General features: G+C 42.7%; 1 protein-coding gene across 1 annotated transcript in view; it reads right to left on the reverse strand.

Annotated features, from left to right (window-relative positions):
• The window catches only part of STARD9 (StAR related lipid transfer domain containing 9), a 313170-nt gene that overhangs the window by 143514 nt on the left and 144415 nt on the right, over window positions 1–25241 (reverse strand). The window contains exons 7-14 of the mRNA XM_069730886.1: window positions 23950–24062; window positions 21178–21247; window positions 20838–20910; window positions 19296–19363; window positions 19127–19224; window positions 18629–18829; window positions 16724–16821; window positions 222–299 (exon numbers count right to left, since the gene is read on the reverse strand). Of these exons, the coding sequence (XP_069586987.1) occupies window positions 222–299; window positions 16724–16821; window positions 18629–18829; window positions 19127–19224; window positions 19296–19363; window positions 20838–20910; window positions 21178–21247; window positions 23950–24062 (799 nt within the window). The remainder of the gene's footprint in view (window positions 1–221; window positions 300–16723; window positions 16822–18628; window positions 18830–19126; window positions 19225–19295; window positions 19364–20837; window positions 20911–21177; window positions 21248–23949; window positions 24063–25241) is intronic.

A 25241-nucleotide genomic window follows, 5' to 3' on the forward strand; every position in this document is an offset into this window, starting at 1 on the left:
CAACAAAACCATTAATATGAGGCATACAGGTAGGACTAATGTAACATTTTTATTACCTGTATGCCCATATTAATAGGTTAAATACGTCCCTGGGGGGGTGACAGATTCCTGTCAATGACAAGCACACAACCCAGTCATATTATATAATATATAGATCACCCCTTCCCCCCCATCCCTCAACATACACACAAACGCCGAGAGGAACAATTAAAAGAATTTACCATTTCAAAATTCCTTAGCATGGCCTTTAATCGGTTAATTTCTTCCCTGAGCTCTCTGATCAATTGTACATTAGCATCCTGAAAAAAACATTTTGAGAATGTTTTATAAATATTTTGTAATATGCTTTGTAAAAGCAACTATCAAGAAACATTTAAAGCATTCGGAGTCAAATGTATATACTGAAAGGAGGTTGTCTGATTTTTTTTTACGGAAATGTATATATTTGGGGTTAAAAATCATTTTTGCTATTACAAATTTTGCACCGTTTTGCTTTTACAGGCTCTTTGTTTCCTGCCACCTTCCACTTACATGTGGTCTGTGGTCCTAAATCAGCTGAGAAAAAAAAAGACAGATAGGAGTTGCTGTTTTTTGTGTTTTTTACAGAATAGAATGGTGCATTATTGCATGCAGCAAAAAAAAATGATATAGTATATATGACAGAAAAATTATCTATCAAATGGATAATTATTAATGGTGAGGGATGTCATATCCATGATGCTTCCTTTCAATACAGAAATGTTGACATCAGCATGAGACTAGGTAAAAACATGCGCAATTGTTGATGACCTCATGGTGTCACACATTAGACTTTGCATAATGTTATGACCGTTTATATTCTAAACGCGTGTCCACAAAGATGACAATCGCAGTTATGATCAACATTTTCATTCCAAGCTGGTGACACTAAAGTGTCTAAATTGAGGCAAAGGAGAATTGAGAACTACTGACCCTTTCCCATAAATTGGGCATAGACTACACACGTGGTCAAAATTGTTGGTACCCCTCGTTTAATGACAGAAAAACCCACAATGGTCACAGAAATAACTTGAATCTGACAAATGTAATAATAAAAATCTATGAAAATGAACAAATGAAAGTCAGACATTGACTTTTAACCATGCTTCCACAGAATTTAAAAAAAATAAAACTTATGAAATAGGCCTGGACAGAAATGATGGTACCCTTAACTTAACCCCTTAGTGACAGAGCTAATTTGGTACTTAATGACCAAGCCAATTTTTACAATTCTGACCACTGTCACTTTATGAGGTTATAACTCTGGAACGCTTCAACGGATCACGCTGATTCGGAGACTGTTTTTTCGTGACATATTGTACTTCATGTTAGTGGTAACATTTCTTCGATATTACTTGCGATTATTTATGAAAAAACGGAAATATGGCGAAAATTTTTAAAATTTTGCAATTTTCAAATTTGTATTTTTATGCCCTTAAATCAGAGAGATATGTCATGAAAAATAGTTACCGTAATAAATAACATTTCCCACATGTCTACTTTACATCAGCACAATTTTGGAAACAAAATTTTTTTTTGTTAGGGAGTTATAAGGGTTAAAAGTTGACCAGCAATTTCTCATTTTTACAACACCATTTTTTTTTTAGGGACCACATCACATTTGAAGTCATTTTGAGAGCTCTATATGATAGAAAATAATGAAGTGTGACACCATTCTAAAAACTACACCCCTCAAGGTTCTCAAAACCACATTCAAGAAGTTTATTAACCCTTTACGTGCTTCACAGGAACTGAAACAATGTGGAAGGAAAAAATGAACATTTAACTTTTTTTTGCAAACATTTTAATTCAGAACCATTTTTTTTATTTTCACAAGTGTAAAAACAGAAATGTAACCATTGTTATGCAATTTCTCCTGAATACGCCAATACCCCATATGTGGGGGTAAACCACTTTTTGGGCGCACCGCAGAACTTGGAAGTGAAGGAGCGCCGTTTGACTTTTTCACTGCAGAATTGGCTGGAATTGAGATTGGACGCCATGTCACGTTTAGAGAGCCCCTGATGTGCCTAAACAGTGGAAACTCCCCACAAGTGACACCATTTTGGAAACTAGACCCCTTAAGGAACTTATCTAGATGTGTGGTGAGCACTTTGAACCCCCAAGTGCTTCACAGAAGTTTATAACGTAGAGCCGTGAAAATAAAAAAAATCACATTTTTTCTACAAAAATGATCTTTTTGCCCCCAAATTTTTATTTTCACAAGGGTAACAGGAGAAATTAGACCACAAAAGTTGTTGTGCAATTTCTCCTGAGTATGTCGATACCCAATATGTGGGGGTAAACCACTGTTTGGGCGCACCGCAGAGCTTGGAAGAGAAGGAGTGCCGTTTTACTTTTTCAATGTAGAATTGGCTGGAATTGAGATTGGACGCCATATCGCATTTGGAGAGACCCCATTTTGGAAACTAGACCCCCCATGGAACTTATCTAGATGTGTGGTGAGAACTTTGAATGCCCAAGTGCTTCACAGAAGTTTAGAATGCAGAGTCGTGAAAATAAAAAATATTTTTTTTCCACAAAAAAGATTTTTTAGCCCCCAAGTTTTTATTTTCACAAGGGTAACAGGAGAAATTGGACCACTAAAGTTGTTGTCCAATTTATCCTGAGTACGCTGATGCACCATATGTGGGGGTAAACCACTGTTTGGGCGCACGGCAGAGCTCGGAAGGGAAGGAGCGCCGTTTTGGAATGCAGACTTAGATAGAATGGTCTGTGGGCGTTATGTTGCGTTTGCAGAGCCCCTGATGTACCTAAACAGTAGTAACCCCCCACAAATGACCCCGTTTTGGAAACTAGACCCCCCCAAGGAACTTATATAGATGTGTGGTGAGAACTTTGAGTGCCCAAGTGCTTCACAGAAGTTTATAATGCAGAGTCATGAAAATAAAAAATATTTTGTAGCCCCCAAGTTTTTGTTTTCACAAGGGTAACAGGAGAAATTGGACTCCAAAACTTGTTGTCCAATTTATCCCGAGTACGCTGATGCCTCATATGTGGGGGTAACCCACTGTTTGGGCGCACGGCAGGGCTCAGAAGGGAGGGAGCACCATTTGAATTTTTGAGCGCAAAATTGGCTGTCGTGTTTTGAGACCCCCTGATGTATCTAAACAGTGGAAACCCCCCAATTCTAGCTCCAACCCTAACCCCAACACACCCCTAACCCTAATCCTAACCCGATCCATAATCCTAATCACTAACCCTAACGATAATCACAACCCTTACCCCAAAACAACCCTAATGTCAACCCTAACCATAACCCTAATCAAAACCCTAAATCCAACACACCCCTAATCCTAATCTCAACCCTAACCTCAAACCTAACCCTAATCCCAATACACCCCTAATCACAACCCTAACCTTAACCCTAATCCCAAACCTAACCCTAATCCCAAGCGTAACCCTAATGCCAACCCTAACCCTAATACCAACCCTAATCCAAACCCTAACCCTAATCCCAACTCCAACCCTAACCTTAGCATTAAGGCTACTTTTACACTTGCACACTTGCGTCGTTTGGCATTCGTCGCAATCCGTCGTTTTGGACAAAAAACGGATCCTGCAAATGTGCCCGCAGGATGCGTTTTTTGCCCATAGACTTGTATTGCCGACGGATCGCAACGGATGGCCACACATCGCGTCCGTCGTGCACTGGATCAGTTGTGTTTTGGCGGACCGTCGGCACAAAAAACGTTCAATGTAACGTTTTTTTGCATGTCGCGTCCGCCATTTCTGACCGCGCATGCGTGGCCGTAACTCCACCCCCTCCTCCCCAGGACATAGATTGGGCAGCAGATGCATTGAAAAACTACATCCGCTGCCCACGTTGTGCACAATTTTCACAAAGTGCGTCGGTATGTCGGGCCGACGCATTGCGACGGCCCCGTACCGATGTAAGTGTGAAAGAAGCCTAACACTAAATTTAGCCCCAACCCTAACCCTAAATTTAGCCCCAACCCTAACCCTAAATTTAGCCCCAACCCTAACCCTAAATTAAGCCCCAACCCTAACCCTAGCCCTAACCCTAACCCTAGCCCTAACCCTAACCCTAATTTTAGCCCCAACTGCTTTCTCCTGCCGGCCGGCAGATGGCGACAGATGGCAGGCGCACTGCGCATGTGCCCGCCATTTTCTTTCCCCATGAAGACGCCGGTGGGCAGGAGAGGACGCAGGAGGACCCAGGGACACCGGTAAGTATAATAGGGTCCCCGAATCCCCCTATTTCTCTGTCCTCTGATGTGCGATCACATCAGAGGACAGAGAATTACACATAGCTTTTTTTTTTTTGCGGTCGCCGGTAAACAGTTAATTACCGGCGATCGCAAAACATCATGATCTTTGGGGTCTCGGCTACCCCCGGCAGCCGAGACCCCAAAGATTCTCCCGGTGCCGGCCGGCGGGCGCACTGCGCATGCGCCAGCCATTTTTTTGCCGGAAAAAGATGGCGGCGCCCATCGGGAGAAAAGAGGAGCACCGGGAGAGACAGGTGAGTATCGAGGGGCTATCTGGGACCCCTTTTCTCTGTCCTCTGATGTGCGATCACATCAGAGGACAGAGAAATTAAAAGGGAAATCGCGTTTTTTGTTTTTTTTTTGCAATCGCCGGTAAACGGTTAATTACCGGCGATCGTAAAAGCGGGGTCGGTAAACCCCTCCCCCCCCCCCCGAATCATGTTCTCTGGGGTCTCGGCTACCCCCATCAGCCGAGACCTCGGAGAAAATCGGACTCTGGGGGGCGCTATTTACTTTTTCCACAGCGCCGTTAATCAACAGCGCTGTGGTTTAAGTACCCTTAACTGCCGCCGTTAAAAGGCATATCGGCGGTCGTTAAGGGGTTAATATTTTGCTGCACAACCTTTTGAGGCAATCACTGCAATCAAACGATTCCTGTAACTGTCAATGAGACTTCTGCACCTCTCGACAGGTATTTTGGCCCACTCCTCAAGAGCAAACTGCTCCAGTTGTCCCGTGTTTGAAGGTTGCCTTTTCCAGATGGCACGTTTCAGCTCTTTCCAAACATGCTCAATAGGATTTAGGTTAGGGCTTATAGAAGGCCTCTTCAGAATAGTCCAGTGTTTTCCTCTTAGCCATTCCTGGGTGTTTTTACTTGTGTGTTTTGGGTCATTATCCTGTTGCAAGACCCATGACCTGCAACTGAGACCAAGCTTTCTGACACTGGGCAGCACATTTCTCTCTAGAATCCATTGATAGTCTTGAGATTTCATTGTACCCTGCACAGTTTCTAGACACCCTGTGCCAGATGCAGCAAAGCAGCCCCATGACATAACAGAGCTTCCTCCGTGTTTCACAGTGTTCTTTTCTTGATATGCTTCATTTTTCCATCTGTGAACATAGAGCAGATGTGCCTTGCCAAAAAGTTCCATTTTTGTCTCATCTGTCCATAGGACATTCTCCCAGAAGCTTTGTGTAGTTTGGTAAATTCGAGTCTGGCTTTTTTTTTTTTTAAATTCGTTTATTAATTCCAGAGTAAACAAACATTGCACATATTACATTTATCATTATTAAATATATCATCAGATACAAATGATTACAGAACATTATCATATCCAAAGTTCACAGAGGTAATAGTCTGTGCATGTTGAGTCATTAGTGCCTATAAAATACCTACTATACAACTTAAACAACTTTAACCATTAGTAATAAGTCGCCAAAAGAAAAACGGATTTAAGTTTGCTCCGTAACGATGTCCCAAAACCACATGCCCTGCCTCTCGTGTATATATCTAATCAGCGCAGACTACAGAGTATGATGAGATGAGTTCCATCTACCCCAAATTTTTTCAAATTTACCTGGGCATCCTCTATTATGGTACAGTGTTCTCTCATATGGGATAACCGAGTTCACCAGGTCAATCCAAGCTCCGAGAGTCGGGGAGGAGCTACCCATCCACCTTAATGCCAGTACCTTTCGTGCTAAGAAGAGCGTTTCTCGAAGGAAGATCCCAGTATGGTGATCCCAGGTCTCTGTATCCCACACCCCAAATAGGCAAGTCAATGGTTCAAGTGGGACAGGGATTAACAATAAAGATGTTAACAATGTCGTGACCTCTTTCCAATAGTGAAAAATTACCGGGCACCTCCATATCATGTGGATAAAATCCGCATCACGTGTGTGACATCGTAGGCAGTCTGACGTATGGAGGCGACCCATTTTAAAAAGTCGTGTCGGGGTCAAATAAGTCTGATATATAATATATAGCTGGGTCATCCTGTTATTAACTGAGGGAGAAACTTTAGTTGGAGATTCTAGAATATCTTCCCACTCCTCTCCCAGTGTATCGGGAAGAAGTCCCTCCCATTTCTTCTTTAAGGAGTTAATAGTGAGCCCATCTCCCACGGATAATAGATATGTGTATAAAGAGGAAATGAGTCCCTGAGGACCCTGTGATTTGAGAATGCCTATAAGGGGTAGAGATGAAATTGCTCGACTTGCACCCATATTTCGCATATGTGACTGGAAGGCTGACCTCAGCTGTAAATAACGGAAGAATTGAGATCTAGGGATATTGTAGGTATCCCGTAATTGTTCAAAGGATACAAAAACTTCCTGGTTATATAAATCAGAGGTCCCCAACTCCAGTCCTCAAGGCCCACCAACAGGTCATGTTTTCAGGATTTCCTTTGTATAGCACAGGTGATGCAATTATTACCTGGGCAAGACTAAGGAAATCCTGAAAACATGACCTCTTGGTGGGCCTTGAGGACTGGAGTTGGGGACCTCTGATATAAATTACCCACCGAGAGAACACCATATGAGATCCAGAACTCAGTAGATGGGTGATTTAGTAATTCTGGAAAATAACTATTATACCACAGTGGCATTTCGGCTATTATATCTGTATATTTAATAACTTTTTTAATTTGTCTCCATATTAATCTCGCTTGTCGAAGCAATGGCAGCAAACGGGGAGCACTGACTTTCTCCATTTCCAAAAAACCCAGTGGACAGTCAATCCGGGCAGAATGGATTAAATGGCTTTCTGAATTAGGTAGGGAGTTGCTAGGCATCCACTTGCTTATCGCCCTAGCCTGCCCGGCAAGATAGTATAGATAAAAGTCTGGTAGGGCTGCCCCACCCCCCTTTTTCGGTCTCTGTAGAGTAGATAGTTTGAGTTTGGGTCTGGTCTTCCCCCATATAAAGGACGTGGTCAGGGAGTTTAAGTTTGCAAAGAAAGATTTGGGTATTGGCACAGCACTATGTTGGAGACAATAATTAAGTTTGGGGAGCAATATCATCTTAACTAAATTAATGCGACCTGCAACGGAGAGAGGGAGTTTGCTCCAGGTTATAAATTTAGATTTGACCAGGTCCAGTAGTGGATAAATATTAAGTCGTAGGTCCAGCTGACTATATTGAGACATATGTATTCCTAGATATTTGAAACTGGAGACTACAGGTAGTGATGAGAGATTTTTGTGACAAGGCACCGGCACATGAGACAGAGGCATCAGAGCAGACTTATCCCAATTTATATAGAGACCAGAGAATTTACTAAAATTATCAATAGTCGTTATTACTCGTGGTAGTGTTTCTTCTGTTTTATCTATAAATATGATCATATCATCAGCATATAGACCGATGGTATCCACACAATCCGCAATACTTATTCCTTTGATATCCGTGGAGGACCTTATGCGTATTGCCAAGGCTTCTATCGCGAGGGCAAAGAGAGCCGGGGACAAAGGACATCCCTGACGGGTTCCCCTATGTAAGGTAAAGGAATCAGAGATAGAGTTATTTACAATTACCCGTGCCCTAGGATTCCTATATAGTGTATCTATCCCTCTAATAAATTTATCTCCAAAACCGTATTTCTGTAGACATGCGGAAAGAAAAGGCCACTCGAGGGAGTCAAACGCTTTAGCTGTGTCTAGGGATGCCAGAGCCCAGTTATTATCCAATTCTAGGGAGCTATATTGAATCACTGATTGGACCCGCCGAATATTAATGGAGGTACTTTTCCCGGGCATAAAGCCTGTTTGATCTGGGTGTATAAGGTCTAATATGATCGTATTTAGTCTAGTAGCCAATATTTTAGTGAAGATTTTATAATCTACGTTCACCAATGATATGGGGCGGTATGATCCACACTCCAAGGGGTCCTTTCCCTCCTTTTTAAGTACAATGATATTTGCATCATAAAATGTTTCAGGCATAATTTCTCCCTCCCATATGTTCTGAAGCACCTTCAATAAAAGTGGTGCCAGGTGGTCCCGATATTTTTTATAGAACTCAACGGGAAACCCGTCAGGTCCAGGGGCCTTCCCGGTGGCCATGTCCATTATAGCCTGTTCCACCTCCTCCAGAGTAAACTCAGCCTCCATAAAAGCTTGTTGGGTTGGGCTCAGTGAGGGGAATGTTATGTCTGATAAATAGTCTGCACATTCAGGGACCCCAAGACCACTACCCGATTTGTACAGTGTCTTATAATAATTACAAAAACTTCGAAGAATTTCCTCAGTGGAGGATACCAACGAACCATCGAGTGTCCGAATCTGTAGTACCGTATTAGAGGTGTTATGCTGACGTACTAGAAAAGCTAGGAGTGTACTGGCCTGATTCCCCAATTCAAAATAAGATTGACGGGTAAAGAATAATTTACGTTTCGATTTAGTGTCTATATTTTGAGCATATAGTCTTTGGGAAGTGAGCCACTCCACTCTGTTGCCGTTAGTTTGCTTGGCCACATAGGCGGCTTCCGAGCCCTTCAGCCGTCGCTCTATCTCGTCATCCTCCCCCGCCGTCACCCTTTTTATATAGGAAATTGTAGAGGACAGACATCCCCTTAAGTATGCCTTTAGAGTGTCCCAAAACAGATTGAGATTCGAGGGGTCTGGGTGAGTAGAGACAAAGCAGTTTAACTGATCAACCGTTCTATCACTAGAATCTATCAGTTTCAGCCAGAAGGGATTCAATTTCCAAGGTATATTATTATTTGACTGACCGTATTTAAGTTTGAGAATAACTGGACTGTGATCTGATATCCCCCTGTTACCATGTTCGATACTATTCACCCATAGCGCTAGGTCACTAGATCCAAATATGTAATCTATACGGGATAGAGACTGTCTAGTTGATGAATGACAAGTATATTCCTTTGTCTCAGGGTGACGTGTTCTCCATAGGTCTAACCATCCGCTACCGTTCATAAACGATGCCAATTGAGAGGGAGATTGAGAAAGGGGCCCCCTTGACATCTCGCCGTCTAGTCTCAGTCTGTCTTTAAGATTATCCATGACTAAATTAAAGTCTCCCATACAGATAACACTAGCATTAGGATAATTTAGGGAGAAACCCAGTGCCATGCGGAGAACCGATATGCCAGCCGGGGGTGGGTTATAAACACATAATATCACATATTCCCGCATATTAATAAAGGCATGAACAAAAACAAAGCGACCCTCGGGATCGCGTCGTGACTCTCTAGCCTCCCACCTGACATTCCTATGTACCAACAGGGAGACCCCTCTGGAGTAACTGGTGTGAAATGCGTGAAGGGACCATTGCACCCACGGCTTTTGAGTACACTTAGCTGTGTCTCTGGTCAAATGTGTCTCCACAAGTGCTACAATATGTGGATGATACCTTTTAATTTGTGAAAATACCTTAATTTTCTTTCGAGGAGTCTTAATACCCCGTATGTTCCACGTCATACATACAATCTCAGATCCCATATCTACGTTCGGGAAGAGGCATAATGTACACCACAGCCTGGGCGGGAATCAGGAACATCATATAGAGCATAAGGTTATCACTGGCGACTAACAAACATAACAAACAATCAGAACTGGTGTAAAATACCAAACAAAACAACATTTGAACAGTGGAGGAGTATAATCCTACACTCCTACAGTCAGGTAGAAAAGGGGATACCCTCACTGGAATCAGCGTCCGGTATAGTTGATAAACTCAGCACCCACAGAGAAAGCTCCAGATTGTGTTGCCATCAGACAGAAAGAGCTACTCAAGAGTCCGGTGTACTAGGCCCCTTATATGACCGCAACCATTCGGCCGCCTCCGCCGGGTCAGTGAAGAACAAGGAGGAGCCTTCATGAACAATACGGAGTCGAGCTGGATAAAGCATGGAGTAGATGATGTTTTTATCCCTGAGCTGCTTTTTGACTTCCATAAATCGAACTCGCTGCTTTTGAAGTTCCATAGAGAAATCCGGGAAGATTGATATGGTGGCGTTATTGAATTTAATAGGGGCCCTCTGCCTTGCCAAGCGAAGAATTGCATCCCTGTCTCTGCAGTTAAGGAGACGTGCCAGAAAGGGTCGGGGCGGAGCTCCGGGAGGAAGAGGTCTCGTTGGGACCCTATGGGCCCTCTCCACAGAAAATGTTGAGGAGAATCCATCTCCCAGGGAGGTTTTAAGCCAGTCCTCTAGAAATTGCTCAGGTTGCTGACCCTCCGAGCGTTCTGGTAGGCCAATAATTCGAATGTTATTACGACGCAGTCTGTTTTCCAGGTCATCTGCCTTTTGCTTCCAGGCATTCACAGAGCCAGTGGCCTTTGATAGCTTAGCCTCCATTGGGGCAATGGTGTCCTCTATCTGAGACACCCTTGTTTCAACCTCTGAAATACGCCCTCTCATAGTTTGTATATCTTGTCGCAGACGGCCCACTTCAGTATGCACTTCTTCTATTTTCTCAGTGAGAGAGGACCTGGTGAGAGATATGGCCTGCATCAACTGCTCAGATGCTTGTTTAAGAGTCAGTTCGTCTTGTTCTCCCTCCTCATTGCTGTCAGAAAGACGATTTTTGCGTTGACTCTGCGTGGGATTATTTCTGAGAGAACGTGTATTATCTGGGGCATCTTCTCTGGCATATCTCCTCAACTTATCAGCAGCCCCCACTCCTTTAGAATGATGCATGGTGATTGACAGAAGATCCCCACCAAAGGACCGGATTTATTATTATGGCAGTCTATTCTCCACTAGCAGACCGGACAGGGCCAAACACCGGGATGCACCCCAGAGAGGCAGCAAACCAAGCAAAGAGTCTCAGATATTTGCAAATGTATCAACTTAGGAATTTGCCCAGGCACTGGTCTCAGAGCAGCCACAGCTCCCCAGGCAGAACAGCAGGGAGGGGGGACGATCCCTCCAAAGTTATGGTGCCAGCAGGGGTTTTTGATAAGGGGGGTGCAGGGCCCAATTTTTCAGGGCGCACATCGCTCTGCCCCCTTTAGTATTTCAGGTCGGTAGCTCACCTCCTGAATGCACCGCAGTCTTGCTATATAGCGCCTCTGTCCTTGCTGCTGGAGAGTGCGCTGTGGTAATGGCCGCCGTCCCCCAGGGCCCGCCCGCCGCTCTAGACCCGGCACCTGTCTCTTGTTCCCCGATGTTCCACAGCGTCCCCGCTGTATGTAGATGTCTGCCGCGCTCCCAGGGGATCCACCCGGCTCCAGCCGCCGCCGGCGCTGCGTCCTGCCCGCCGGAGCAGCGCTCAAAGATGGCCGCCGCAGCTCAGGGACTTTGCCGCTCTTCCAGGCCGCCACAGATACCGGCTCTCCAGCGCTCCACCGCCGCCGCCCGAGGGGTCGCCGGTCTCCCGAGCTCTCAGGGCACCGTCTCAGCCGGTGTAAGCTGCAGTTCTGGGGGATTAATGGCCGGATTCAGATCAGGATTATGGGAGCCTCCAAAAGGTGTGTCTTCTCTCCTAGCTTACATAGCCACGCCCCGAGTCTGGCTTTTTTATGATTTTTTTTTCGACAATGGTCGTCTCCCATGAAGTCCACTTTGGCTCATACTATGACGGATGGTGCCATCTGACACGGATGTTCCTTGAGCTTGAAGTTCACCTTTAATCTGTTTAGAAGTTTTTCATCAATTTTTCCCTGCGGCCACGTCCAGGGAGGTTGGCTACAGTCCCATGGATCTTAAATTTCTGAAAAATATGTGCAACTGTAGTCACAGGAACATCAAGCTGCTTGGAGCTGGTCTCATAACTTTTACCTTTAACATGTTTTCTATAATTTTCTTTATTTTTCCAATGGTATTTATTTAAATTTAGAGTATAAAAAGTATAGAATTGGTAGATGTGCAGTTGCAAATAGGTTAGGGAAGGAAAAGAAGTGGAGGGGGAAAGGGGTAGGGTTAGACACGGGGGGGGGGGGGGGAGATATCATTTTCTTTCTAATCTCCTGAGACAACTCTTTCCTTCGCTTCCTCTGGTCCATGTTGAGTTTGATACACACCATATCACCAAACAGCACAGTGGGTATCTGTAGCCCTATATACAGGCCCACTCACTGATTACAAGAATGTAACCTGTTATGCCAGTTAGTGGACACACCGTGATTTAATATGTCCCTTTTGTCACATTATTTTCAGGGGTACCATCATTTCTGTCCAGGCCTATTTCATGAGTTTTATTTATTTATTTTTTTAATTCTGTGGAAACATGGTTGAAAAGCAATGTCTAAGGGTACCGTCACACAGTGCAATTTTCATCGCTACGACGGTACGATCCGTGACGCTCCAGCGTCGTAACAATATCGCTCCAGCGTCGTAGACTGCTGTCACACTTTGCAATCTACGACGCTGGAGCGATAATTTCATGACGTATGTGCGATGTAGAAGCCGTTGGTTACTATGCGCATATCGTATACGATATATGTTACACCATGCGATCATGCCGCCACAGCGGGACACTAGACGACGAAAGAAAGTTTCAAACGATCTGCTACGACGTACGATTCTCAGCGGGGTCCCTGATCGCAGGAGCGTGTCAGACACTGCGATCTCGTAACTATATCGCTCGAACGTCACGAATCGTGCCGTCGTAGCGATCAAAATTGCACTGTGTGACGGTACCCTAACTTTCATTTGTTCATTTTCATAGATATTATTATTTTTTTTAAATCACATAGTTTTTATTAAAGCATATGACAAGCCAGTAATTCAGTCTGACAATTTCCAAACAGGTAACAATGAATACAAAACCGATTAATACATTTTCATATTATGAAAACAACTCACTTTCCCTATAACCAGCCCCCCTCTCCCCTCCCTCCCCCCAATCCCTTGCCCGTTATCCAATAAAACCAACTGACAACATCACCTCTTGAAAATGATACTAAGCTTTACAAAAGCCCACCTATACATGTAAAAGTCCCTCCAGAAGTAATTAAACGACCCCCATTCTACTCTGCAATGACTCAGCAGATGCCACGCCTGGGTAATCCATCCAACTGTACCATACATTTTCAAATTTTGTATTCTGACCTCTCTTGATGTATATATTCCTTTCCATAAGGACAATAAAAAAAAATTTTTTTTCAAAAAACTAACCGTCACATCCAAACATAGAATAAGTGTGAACAGGTGCTGAACCTAGAGTCACCAACTCGTATAAAGTCAAATAAATAAGGCAGCACACTGCGGCGCTAAAACATGCAAACATGAAAATTGAAAAATTAAAATTGAAATGCAGTTCAATTTTCATGTTTCATGTTTGCATGTTTTAGCGCTGCAGTGTGCTGCCTTATTTATTTGAATAAAATTTATTTTGTTAATTCCTTTTTACCTGGTGGTCTTTCATCCAACCAATGCATCGCAATAAGCTTCCTCGCAGCATACAACAATCTCGCAATAGTGAACCTTCCACGTTCATCCGTAGCAATATCATCCATACAGCCAAGAAGGCAAGTCAGCGGGTTAAGCACCACATTTACCCCTGTCACCTCTTGAATCAAATTATGGTTAGCACCTTCACCCATAGATCTTTTATTCATTACTTTTGTCAGATTAAAGTTATTTATTTATGTGACCATTGTGTGTTTTTCTGTCATTAAACGAGGGGTACCAACAATTTTGACAACATGTATATGTGGGTTCATTGGACCTAATACTATGATTGGCTACTTTTCCTTTCAAAGGAATCTGTCAACACTATTTTGCTATGCAATCTGAGAGCAGCATGATGTAGAGACAGAGACCCAGATTACAGCAATGTGTCATTTACTGGGTTGCTTGGTGCAGTTTTGATAGCGTCCCTGTTTTTTTCTGCTGTAGATGTAGCTGTAACATGGCGCGGGGTGGTAGTCGTGAGTGAGGTACTCGTCTCTTGCACCCCGGCATGTTACATAAAGATTGGGGTCCTGATTGGGTGTGCGGACTTGTGCTGTTAAGGCGCTACACCCGTGCAGGCCACATGTAACCGATGACGCTAGTTTGCCAGGACCAAGTGTTGGACAGTTCGATGCGGGAGACCACCAGTCAAAAATAAACTTTTTACTTAATAATGAATGTTTCTTTCAACACACAGAACATTTTCCACACACAGATTTCTTCCTCTTTACTCTCTTGTGCTCTAGCTTAACCTTTCCGTCACCACAGCACAGCTCAGTCCAGTTTGTAAGAGTCGTCCTATGATCAACCCACGATTCCATGTGCTTTTCCCCTTAGGGGAGTTACTTTGCCACTATGGCCGTTACTTACCATATTTTTTGGACTATAAAACACAGTTTTTTCCTCCAAAACTTTGGAGGAAAATGGGGATGGTCTTCTAGTCCAGATATGCTGTGGATGGGGAGGTGGGGGAGAGGCAGGGGAAAAGAGTGGGTCACAGGTGGCAGGAGCCGGCTGTTGCGGCTATCCCTGTGCCCGCTGCTAAAGAGAAATTAATATTCACTTCTTCCCACGCCCAGAACCCTGCCCACCTCTTTGCACTGAAGCCGGAGCTGAGAGGTAGGTGGGACAATGGGTGTGAGGAGCAGTGATTATTAATTTCTCTTTAATAGCGGCACAGTATTATCAGCAGCCGCCGAATTCCTGCAGCGCAGGACTATCATGTGTGCCTGCTACTACAGAGAATGAATATTCACTGCTCTCCAGTAGGAGTGGGGAGCAGTGAATATTCATTGATCTTTAATAGCGGGCACAGGCGCAACAGACGCCGGCTTCCTGCAGCTGCCGGGCGATCACGTGTGCCCGCTATTAAAGATCAATGAATATCCACTGCTCTCCACGCCTATGGCCATGTCTACCAGGATAGGGATGAGGGGGGCATGCAGACCAAGATGGGGATGAGTGGGCCATGCAGACCAGGATGGGGGATTCTAGTACAGAATTTACCACATTTTCTGCTTACATTTTTTTTCTATTTTCCTCCTCTAAAACCTAGGTGCATCTTATGGTCCAGTGCGTCTTATAGTCCGAAAAATACGATCTCTCTTCTGTCTCTGATGTTCTGGAACTGTCATCTGGGGCACTTTCTTCGTCTCACGTACTCTGTTCCATCTAGGCCCATTAGCTATTAGTGTTATAAACTTTAGGCCGTACTGCTAGGCTTCCTCTCCTGGGAACCATCTTTGATCACTTCTATCTCCACTGGATAATGCAATCCATCCTCTCGGTCTCTTCTCACTTGAGGGACACCATTATGTGGCTCTGCTGAGCAATCAAACCAAAAGGTCTGCTCTAGCAGCAACCTACTCCTGCATGACATCTCCGATATTGCTACATAGCCCATCCCTCCCTGGGCTAGTATCAACTCTTAACTCAATGTCTACTCAGTATCTGTTGCTGGGCAGAACACAGCTTCAACATCAACATTACAGATTATTACACACAGAAACATAACACAATGCAACAATACATACGTCTTCAAGGGGGAACGTGTGTGTATTGTCAGCAAGCTACCAATCAGTGGTGGGGGCAAGGTTACACAGATTACCTGGACTGCCTGGCATGCAACACCGAGTCCAGTGATAATCTCCTGCTGGTAAAACACTGATTGTATTGAAACTACAGCAAGCAGCTGAACAAGTGATATGTCCCTGGAATGAGGCTTTCTTGCCCTATGCTATGCTGCTTAAGATTAAATACAAAAACCTGTTCACAGATTCACTTCATTCTTGGCCTAAAAGTGGTTGAGGGTGTCTTTAAACAACAGATAGAAAGGGGGTACGGGGTCCATGCTATAGGCCACTAATACCAGATCAAGAAGAATCAGACTGTCAGCACCCCAAAATCAGTTGTTTGAAATAGCCACAAATCTCTGGTGAGTGCTGCATTTTTTTTCATTGTTTCATAGGCGTGATTCCATATTTTACGTAGCGGCTCTGCCTATTATTAAAGCTCACTCTTCAAGCTATAATACCAAATACAGCCATTACTAAAACATATGGTGTTGTGCAAGGTAACTAATGAAGGAGATGTGGTGACATTTGCTAAGTGATGTAGCCCCTTTAAACAGCTGCTCGACACAGGGTGCTGACAGTCATACCCCGAAGATCTAATATTGATGGTCTTTCCTAATTATAGGCAATTGTCCCGGATAACCTCTTTAAAGTTGATATTTGTGTACTGTAGCAAAGCAACTACAGTAACAATGTGCAAAGCAAGTTCAAGTGTATCAGTTCTGTGGGTGTATTAAATGTAAACCTATATAAAGGGTCTCAAGATCCCTTTACAAGACTTTCTTTCATACACTTCTACATTGTTTCAGACACAATCGTCCCTTCCGCAAGTCAATGCTTCCATTCCTTGCCAGGGCACAAGGACAAAAAGAAATAATTATTTATCCACTGTCAAGGAGAACAATGAAAGAATTGATCCTAACAAACCATGAAATACAGCAATAGACCGAAAGTCAAAATCAAAGCTGATGATTACACTCACACACAAGTATAGGAAAATAATACATAACGATACTTGCCTCATTCACTCTGGGTTTATTGATGATGTTTTTGGCATTTGAAGCATAGCGCAAGGTGCTCATGGTTTCATTGTAACTGCTGCTTGCAGGGGAAATAGCTAAAATAACCAGAATATGAAATTAAATGTAAAATAGTTTAATAAACTGTAAATACAGAACAGATAGAAGTCTAGACATGGGCTCAATGCACTTTACTCGGTTCATTAATAATTTCAATGGTGATGGACCTACGACCAATTTGGAAATTTGCTTCCAACACAAATTTGAATGTCAGATTATTTATAGGGATTACAACTCTATGCGGATACATTTTTTAATATATATTTTTATCTGACCACAAGTTTTTTGTTTTTTTTAAATTCTGAGTTGAAGTGTACCAACTTATATTCAGAAAAACTATTAAAATGCAGGGGTCTGCAAAATAATTTTTCAATACGCTGTTGTACACTACTTTGACAACCCTTTCTTATATGTGCGAGTCCCCTGAGTTTATAAGAGACTTCTATTCATCCACCACACCGGCAGGGCACCTTTCCAGCGATGGCGGCACCGGGTTTACTGGAACTTGCGGAACATCAGTGGTTGCCAAATGGCTGCTGCCTTTACTATTTTGTCAGCGGATCTGGACCGTACATTGTTATTGTCACGTGCAGCCCATGTCACAAGAGCCCAACATGGCTTGAACGGTGCCAGTGCAAGAAGGAGTATACATTTTTCTTATTGTACTTGGGGGACTAGGGCATTTAAAACGTTTTCCCCATTAAGCAAATATATCACTATAATTACTTATCAGGACACGCTTTCCACTGCAATGAAACCAATGAGATCAGAAGAAGGCAAAGTTTCAATTTTCCACGTCAACTATCTTTAAAACAGCTTACCCCAAGAAGAAGCTGATAGGCGAAACCCAGAGTCAGTTAGAAGCTGGTTTGCTGTGTATTTGACATATTTGCTACATGTTTTTAACGCATATATTCTGGTGAGTATAATAAATCTCAAATTAGAAGCCAATCGTCTGACAGTGCTGCTCTGTGTCCAGTTTTTCCAGTAAAGGGAAAATCAGTACAGTACTGTTGGCGGTGTTCGCTTGCAGAACTACTAGTCTCAGCAGGACTAATAGCAACATTATTGGACAAATACACAGATACTGGAAGTGTGACGAAGAGGAAGGATTTCAGATGATGTGAATTCTACTTTAAAGATCGTTGATACAGTACTGTTCAATGTTTTATCTTTTTCTTAATCATTTTGAGAATACATTTTGCTCTCAATAACAGCACAGATCTGCCACGGTCAATACCATCTCTTAGTTTCATTCTTAGAGATGAAAACCTATCGCCAGACTGTGCTACCATTAAGTGCAAATTTGCCAAATTAGAAAAGTTATTATTTTGACGTTTCCTGCCCAATAACTTTTTTTTTTTTTTTTAGAATTGGCAGCGCACTTTAAATGAGAAAATTCAGTCAGCCTGCAGCTACCATTAGGGGGAGCTCAGGAGATTACTGCATACTAATTACTGTATACAATGGACTCATTACTATAAGCTCTATGTGCCGTAAGCACACAACAATGGTCGCTGAAGGCAACCACAATTTAATGATTAGGACCACTGTAACAGAAAGAGCACATAATGATATACAAGATATTTTAAGAAAAAAAATATTCTTTTCACCTATTAATTTAATAAAAACTTATATTTCACAATGGAAAAAAAAGGGTTTTGGTGACCAATATGTGGGGTCTTTATTTTTTTTCTTCAGCTGATAAACAGCCACTGATTGGCTTCAGTGGTCATGTGACATGAACCACTGAGAATATAGCAGCGCTGACATTGCAGGAATGGTGACGCTGCAGGAGGCAAGTTCTGATTGTTAGCGCAAAAAGAATATAAATGTATGACTTACTGGCAATCATAATAGTTTTCGAGTTGCCCCCGAGACTGTCCTTTAAAAGCCAAGTCAGAATGGAATCTCTGTAAGGCACAAATGGCTGACGTCTTGATCCTGTTGCACTGCTTCCCGAGGGGCTGCCTGGGATGCCACTATCCCCGTCGCTGAGGATGCTGTTTATACTTTGAGAGCTACTAGTCATTTGGGAATTTTGAGCTACAAAGAACAGAAAAAGTACATTTTCAGATATTAGTAGCAAGTAATTAAAGGGGCTGTTTGGAATTAGAAAAAAAATGCTATGGCATTGTGGGTTGTGTGTGTGGTATGGTAGCTTAGGCTCATGTAAGCTTCACAAATCAACCGCTGCAAGAGGGGCTCAGTGTAAAAATAAATTGTAGCGATCATTGTACAACAAATAAACATTGGATCAATGCATTTCTTTCACTACGTGGCAGATGCAATCAGATATTTTATCAGTATTTGCCTCCTCAAAATTCTTCCAATGAGAAATACCTAATGCAGAAATGACGATCCCAAGAGTCACCAAGGAGCGGTTAATGTTGGAGCCTTCAGTGAGACGGTCTTTGCAGTAATTTGGAGAAGCTCTTTCACTACAAGAAAAACATGAATATATATCTAATGCTTTATAGAACAAATCCCGGCATCCCCGAGTCATACACACCTGCCTGCCAAGTCAACCAGGTGGATTTTGCTAGCAATCTCTGATGGCAAGTTATCATCTAACATTGCCTGTGGAAAAACGGAGCAAGGAGGTATCATAGGGGGGGACACAATAAGTAAAAGTGCTTGTCATGTACAGTCCAGGCATCATTACAATAAATAGGGGACATCAAATAATGCTGCATGATGAGGTCATCAGCCAGGATCTCTCTAAAATGTGGAGACAGATTAATAGGGATCAGATGAGAAGGAAAATTTAAAAAAGGGGAAAGTTAGATTAATTAATGGGATCGGCAGGGGAAGTGCATCGCAAAGACCTGGTGCAGCAGGAGAGAAGTCTTGGAGACAGAATTGGGAGGTTCGGAGTATGAACGATATTGGTCTTAGGTCAGTTGCAGAACAGAGAGCACAGTTAGGGCGATAGACACATGTGAGGGAGGAAATGTAGGGTGGTGCATAACTGTATAGAGCTTTGTGGCGAAAGAGAAATTTGTGTTGTATCCTGGGCAACCAGTGCAATGACTGGCACATGGTGAAGGCATTGGTGTAGTGGCTGGACAAAAATATAACCCTGGCTGCAGCATTCAGAATGGTTTAAAGAGGAGAGAGTTTATTAAGCGGGAGACCGATCAGAAGAGAGTTGCAGTAGTCCAGGTGAGAATGAATAAGAGCGACAGTAAGAGTTTTGGTGGTTTCCAAGGTGAGCAAATAGTACAAAGATATCATACATAGAGTTACCCTCTTCTCCCACTCTTGACACACTGATAGCAACACCGCAGAAGAAATGATAGCACAGGCTTCCAGTATTAGTTGTTTCAGATGCTGCAAATCTCCTATCTTCACAGCACAGACAATTGCCTTCAGATGACCCCAGCATCTGAAAAAACAGATACTGGAAGCCTGTGTTAGCATTTCTTCTGTTGTGTTGCTATCAGTGTGTCAAAAGTGGGAGAAGAGGGTTGCAATGACAATCCAACACAATGGGCAGCACTTTGAACACATTTTATAAGTGGTCATAAACTTGTAAATAACTCTTGAAAGAATAAAGTCTTGTGAAATTCTCAATAAGTTTGATGTGTCACATGACCCTCTTCCCATTGTAAAAAATAAAGTTGGATCCAAAATGGCTGACTTCAAAATGGCCGCTATGGTCACCACCTATCTTGAAAAGTTTTCCCCCTCCCATATACTAATGTGCCACAAACAGGAAGTTGATATCACCAACCATTCCCATTTTATTTAGGTGTATGCATATAAATGGCCCACCCTGTATAACGAATAAAGGGCGATTTTATGGCAACTACTACACGTGACCACAAAAAGCTGGACTAAGGGTCTTCGTCACTACTTTATGTTGCCCTCAGACAAGGCAGTATAAACCTGATGACATATTCCCAATAAAGGGAAGATATGCTAATACTCTTTGTGGTGGAGTCATGTATATATAGTGCTTTAGTAAGGTAAATCTACAGTAAAAACACCTTGCAATGCACATAACCATCAGATAGCAATGGTCCACAAGAACATATCGTGCAGCAATTACCTGTGTGTACTGGATGGTAAAGATTGCATGAGAGCGGCTACTGGCATCATGGATGTGGGTAGCTGCAGTTATTCTACAAGGAAAGACAATAGACAATTTCAAGCCTGTAATGTTCTACAATAGCTGAAAACTAATATGGATCTCTATGAGCACCTAATATGGAAAGCCTTACGCTGCTCCACAATATCAACAATTTAGGGATTACACTTTTACGTGGTGTAAATAATTTCTAGAAACTGCATTGATCATACCATGTAACCACTCATTGTATAATAAACACATGTGCGCGCAGAACATTGACAGTATCATACAGAATAATCTTATCTGGAGACGTTATTACCTGTTCTCCATTCCTTGCTCTAGGAAAGCAATGACTTGTTCATAATCAGTGACTACATGCTGTGATAATCCTATTACAATAGAAGACATTATTAAAGCAGATAAATTAGTCAGGAAATCAGAAGCACATACAGAAATAAGCAATAATAATAAACTGTAAAAGCATTTCATAAAACTAAAGTTATTCTAAAGTCAATGTGCTAAGAACATAAGGGTATGTGCCCACGTTGAGTATTTGCAGATTTTTCTGCAGCAAAAATGCTACTCAAAATACACGCGGTTAGGACGTGGTCTTTTTATGCATTTTTAATGCATTTTCTCCCCTTAATTTGAATGGCTGAAATACTCTGAAAGAACTGTTATGTTACAGAACTGAAAAAAAAAATGCATGAATGTTCAAATCTACAAGCAAAAAACAAGCAGCGTGTGCACGAGACATTACTTTTCTACAGTAAAAAAAAATTAAACATGACATAAAATATAAAGAAGTTATACTATAACAAGGACCAGCGGACACAGACAGAAGAGGGCCCTTGTGAAAGAACGGTATATGGACCTTTTTCAGTTCAATAATGTATCTGTGACAAAAACGTTTAACTGCTTTGTGAGAGGAGGTAGCTGCCTGCTCCCCTTACCATTTGGGCCTCTGTGTCGCTGCACCAACAGTATGTCCGACCCTGACAAGAACATAAGTGCAGCTACTGATAAGAGTTATGGATGTTCACTAGGGGGCAGCACTGCATCACAATGAGGCCGATAGTTTTCTGTACTGTGCACATCGCAGCCCTGACAAATATTGTTACCAAGACTCTCTAGCTGCTTTTTTAATGCAGGGATTACATAGCCCTACATATGTTTCATTGCTCTACCTACGTATAATGTCCATGTTAGAGGCAGCCATGGCAGTTAGATGACGGGCTCAGTAGCACTTCTGCATGTGCCCCAGACGTCCAAGAAATGCCTCTGTGCGGTGCCTGACATTTGGGATGATCTTTATGATCTTTATTTTTTATATAGCGCTAACATATTCCGCAGCGCTTTACAGTTTGCACACATTATCATCACTGTCCCCAATGGGGCTCACAATCTAAATTCTCTATCAGTATTTCTTTGGAATGTGGGAGGAAACCGGAGTACCCGGAGGAAACCCACGCAAACACGGAGAGAACATACAAGATTGTGCACCCCTCAAGCCCCACTAGACACAGCTGACGCCAGCACAAAGTTCAACTTAACGGAGGACATACATACCAGGATGGAGGATTTGTATACCAGGATAAGGGGATGGGGGATGTATATATATATATATATATATATATATATATATATATATATATATATATATATATATATATATATATATATATATATATATATATATATATATAGTCCAGGATAAGGGGCATATATGCCAGGATGGTGGCCCAGAATAGGGGACATATATGCCAGGATGGGGGCATATAGAATACCAGGATGGGGCCCAGGACTAGGGACATATATATCCCCCATCCTGGTATATATGTCAGGATGGTGGTCCGGAATAGGGGACAGATATGCCAGGATGGGGGATATATATATACCATGCTGGGGCCAGAAAGGGGAACATATATACCAGGATGGAGATCATATAAATATACCAGGATGGGGGGGGCCCGGTCCAAATCTTGCACCAGGGCCCATCGGACTCTAATTACGCCACTGACACAAAGCATCAGTTTTGCAAAAACGTTATATCTGGGTAGCATCTGCTTTTCCATCATTAGCAACAGCAGAACAGTTTCATCCAAGAGTGGCAGCCTCCAGGCCAGATATCACATTTAGGACTACAGCAAAGTACTACCAACGGGAATCAGTGAAGACAGTACTATATTTCATGTACAGCGATGTGCTAAATCCCAGCTCATATAACCTGCTCTGATTTACATCTTCGCTTTTTGTATCTTCATCAGTCATTAACAATGAGTCTCAGTTTTCAGTTCAGTTTCAGAGCCCCATGATGCCTTCTACTAAACAGATTGGAAATCCTCACGCTTCTGATTTGATGTTTTTTACCAAATGCCTCGAGGAGACTTTCTCCACAATCACTTCTATTCAACTAACGGTTTACCACAATGTCATGTGCTGAATATCTCAATTTTTCTGATAAAGACAAACTGTATGGTTTTTATTAACTGAATTGAAAAACTGTGCACAGGCAATGATTTTAGCCTATTTTGCAGTGGCAGTGTGCAGCCTGGCACTGTTTATGGGCCACCCGACTTACCCTGTATAGATGTAAGGGTAGCAAAGATCAAGGAGTTGGAATTTCAATCGCTTTAATTTTCAGGAGAAACAAGCTGCTACCAGATGTTTCTGGCAGCAGCGTACTCCTCTCTCCCCATTGAAAACACATGAACCCTCGGCCAAGCCGAACGTTCCTGTTTACGGGGGAGCCAGAAGACATAGCAATCTGTCCAACCATCGTCCTTTCAACAGCCATCTCATGTCACACATATGGCCAGCTTACCTATCATCATTAATTATTCCTTCATTATTGTATGATATACGGTGTATAAACATCACCACCGCAGTTATAACATTGGTTTTTGGAATATGTAATAATCAATAAAACAATAAAAAGGGCTTGTTGCGAAGGGTATAAGGATAGTAATAAATATATAATAAATATATGGTGGCGGTTATGGGGGACTGGGGAAGCAGTCAGGTTCCCTTTATGTGGGCTGTGGTGCTTATGTGACTTGGCCTCCCATCTGCTGTTCCCTTTCTATCATACCTTGCACATATGGCCCCTTCTCTGGGTGCTCACGGACCCGCAGGGTATAAGGTTTCTTTTGATCAGACTGATGCAGCAAATCCCGGACACGTTCATTATAAATTTCTAGAAAACTTAAGCCAAAAAAAAGTTTTAAAATGATTACAACATACAAAACTCAAATGATAAAATGTATTTATTATGTCCGTTGAAACACAGAAAACACTGCGTCAATTTATTATTTATATTAAAGCGACCTTCTACCATGATACTTAGAAGGAAAGTAAAAAAATGTAAAAAATAAATAAAATTACACATACACAATATATATATACTACATAGCATTCGCTGTATATATACATCCACAACATATTGGTTTGCATTGTTTCTTACATTGTGTGTAGTAATCAGAAGGGCATATAAGTCACACTTTCCATACATTGTACCCAAAAGATGATTGATTTAGACAAATTTGAAATCCCTTGTCAGTAAAACACAAAAGTGTCATTTACAGCCCACAACCGTTCTCCGATATGATCTATGATATTTACATAAACAATATATAAATCCATTATGCCCGACTGGAGTGGCTACTAGTCACTTTGAGATTCCTATGGGATTGCCTTGACTGCAAATGCCCATCCCAAGGCTAGGGCTACAATCCGACATCTGTCACGAGGCAGAAATTCTCACAAATGTTGCACAACAAAAATATATCTGCGGAACTTGTCTGCGACTTGCTGTCCAGCAACTATTTTAGAGCAGCCAAGTTGCTACAAGTCATGTGTCACTTTTAACTTGCACTGGAGTCTGCTGCAAGTGAGTCCCCTGTAACGGAAAATACAACTCCGTTGGAAACATTTGCGACTGTGTTGCAGCCGCAGGATGCAATGCGACACCATAGGAAATCATTAGCTGCGATGTTGCAATGTGACTTCAGTGTCGCTTTGTAGACTTAGGCTGTGTTCACATCATTGTGTGATTTGATTGAATGATGTGATTGGGCGGATGGCGGATAAAAGGACTTTCATTATGGGGTAGGGGCCTTCCCTGATGAAGGAGACAGCCGTCTCTGAAACGCGTCGGTTTTTATCTGGTCCCTACCGCCATCCGTACTGCACTTTTAGTCACGTGTGCGGTCACGTTCCTCACCCCGGCACGCAGGTCCTGTCCCAGCGCCGCTCTCACTTCGCGCACCAGCAAGGACGCCGGTCTGCCTGCACGTGGGTTTACCGCTCCAGTGGATAGCTCAGCAAGGTTGAACGCCACCACTGGCCGGGGCAGCTGTTCCCTGCGAGCAGAACTCTTAGGAT

The sequence above is a fragment of the Ranitomeya imitator genome, chromosome 1 (genome assembly GCF_032444005.1).
Source record: "Ranitomeya imitator isolate aRanImi1 chromosome 1, aRanImi1.pri, whole genome shotgun sequence".
Classification (NCBI taxonomy): domain Eukaryota; kingdom Metazoa; phylum Chordata; class Amphibia; order Anura; family Dendrobatidae; genus Ranitomeya; species Ranitomeya imitator.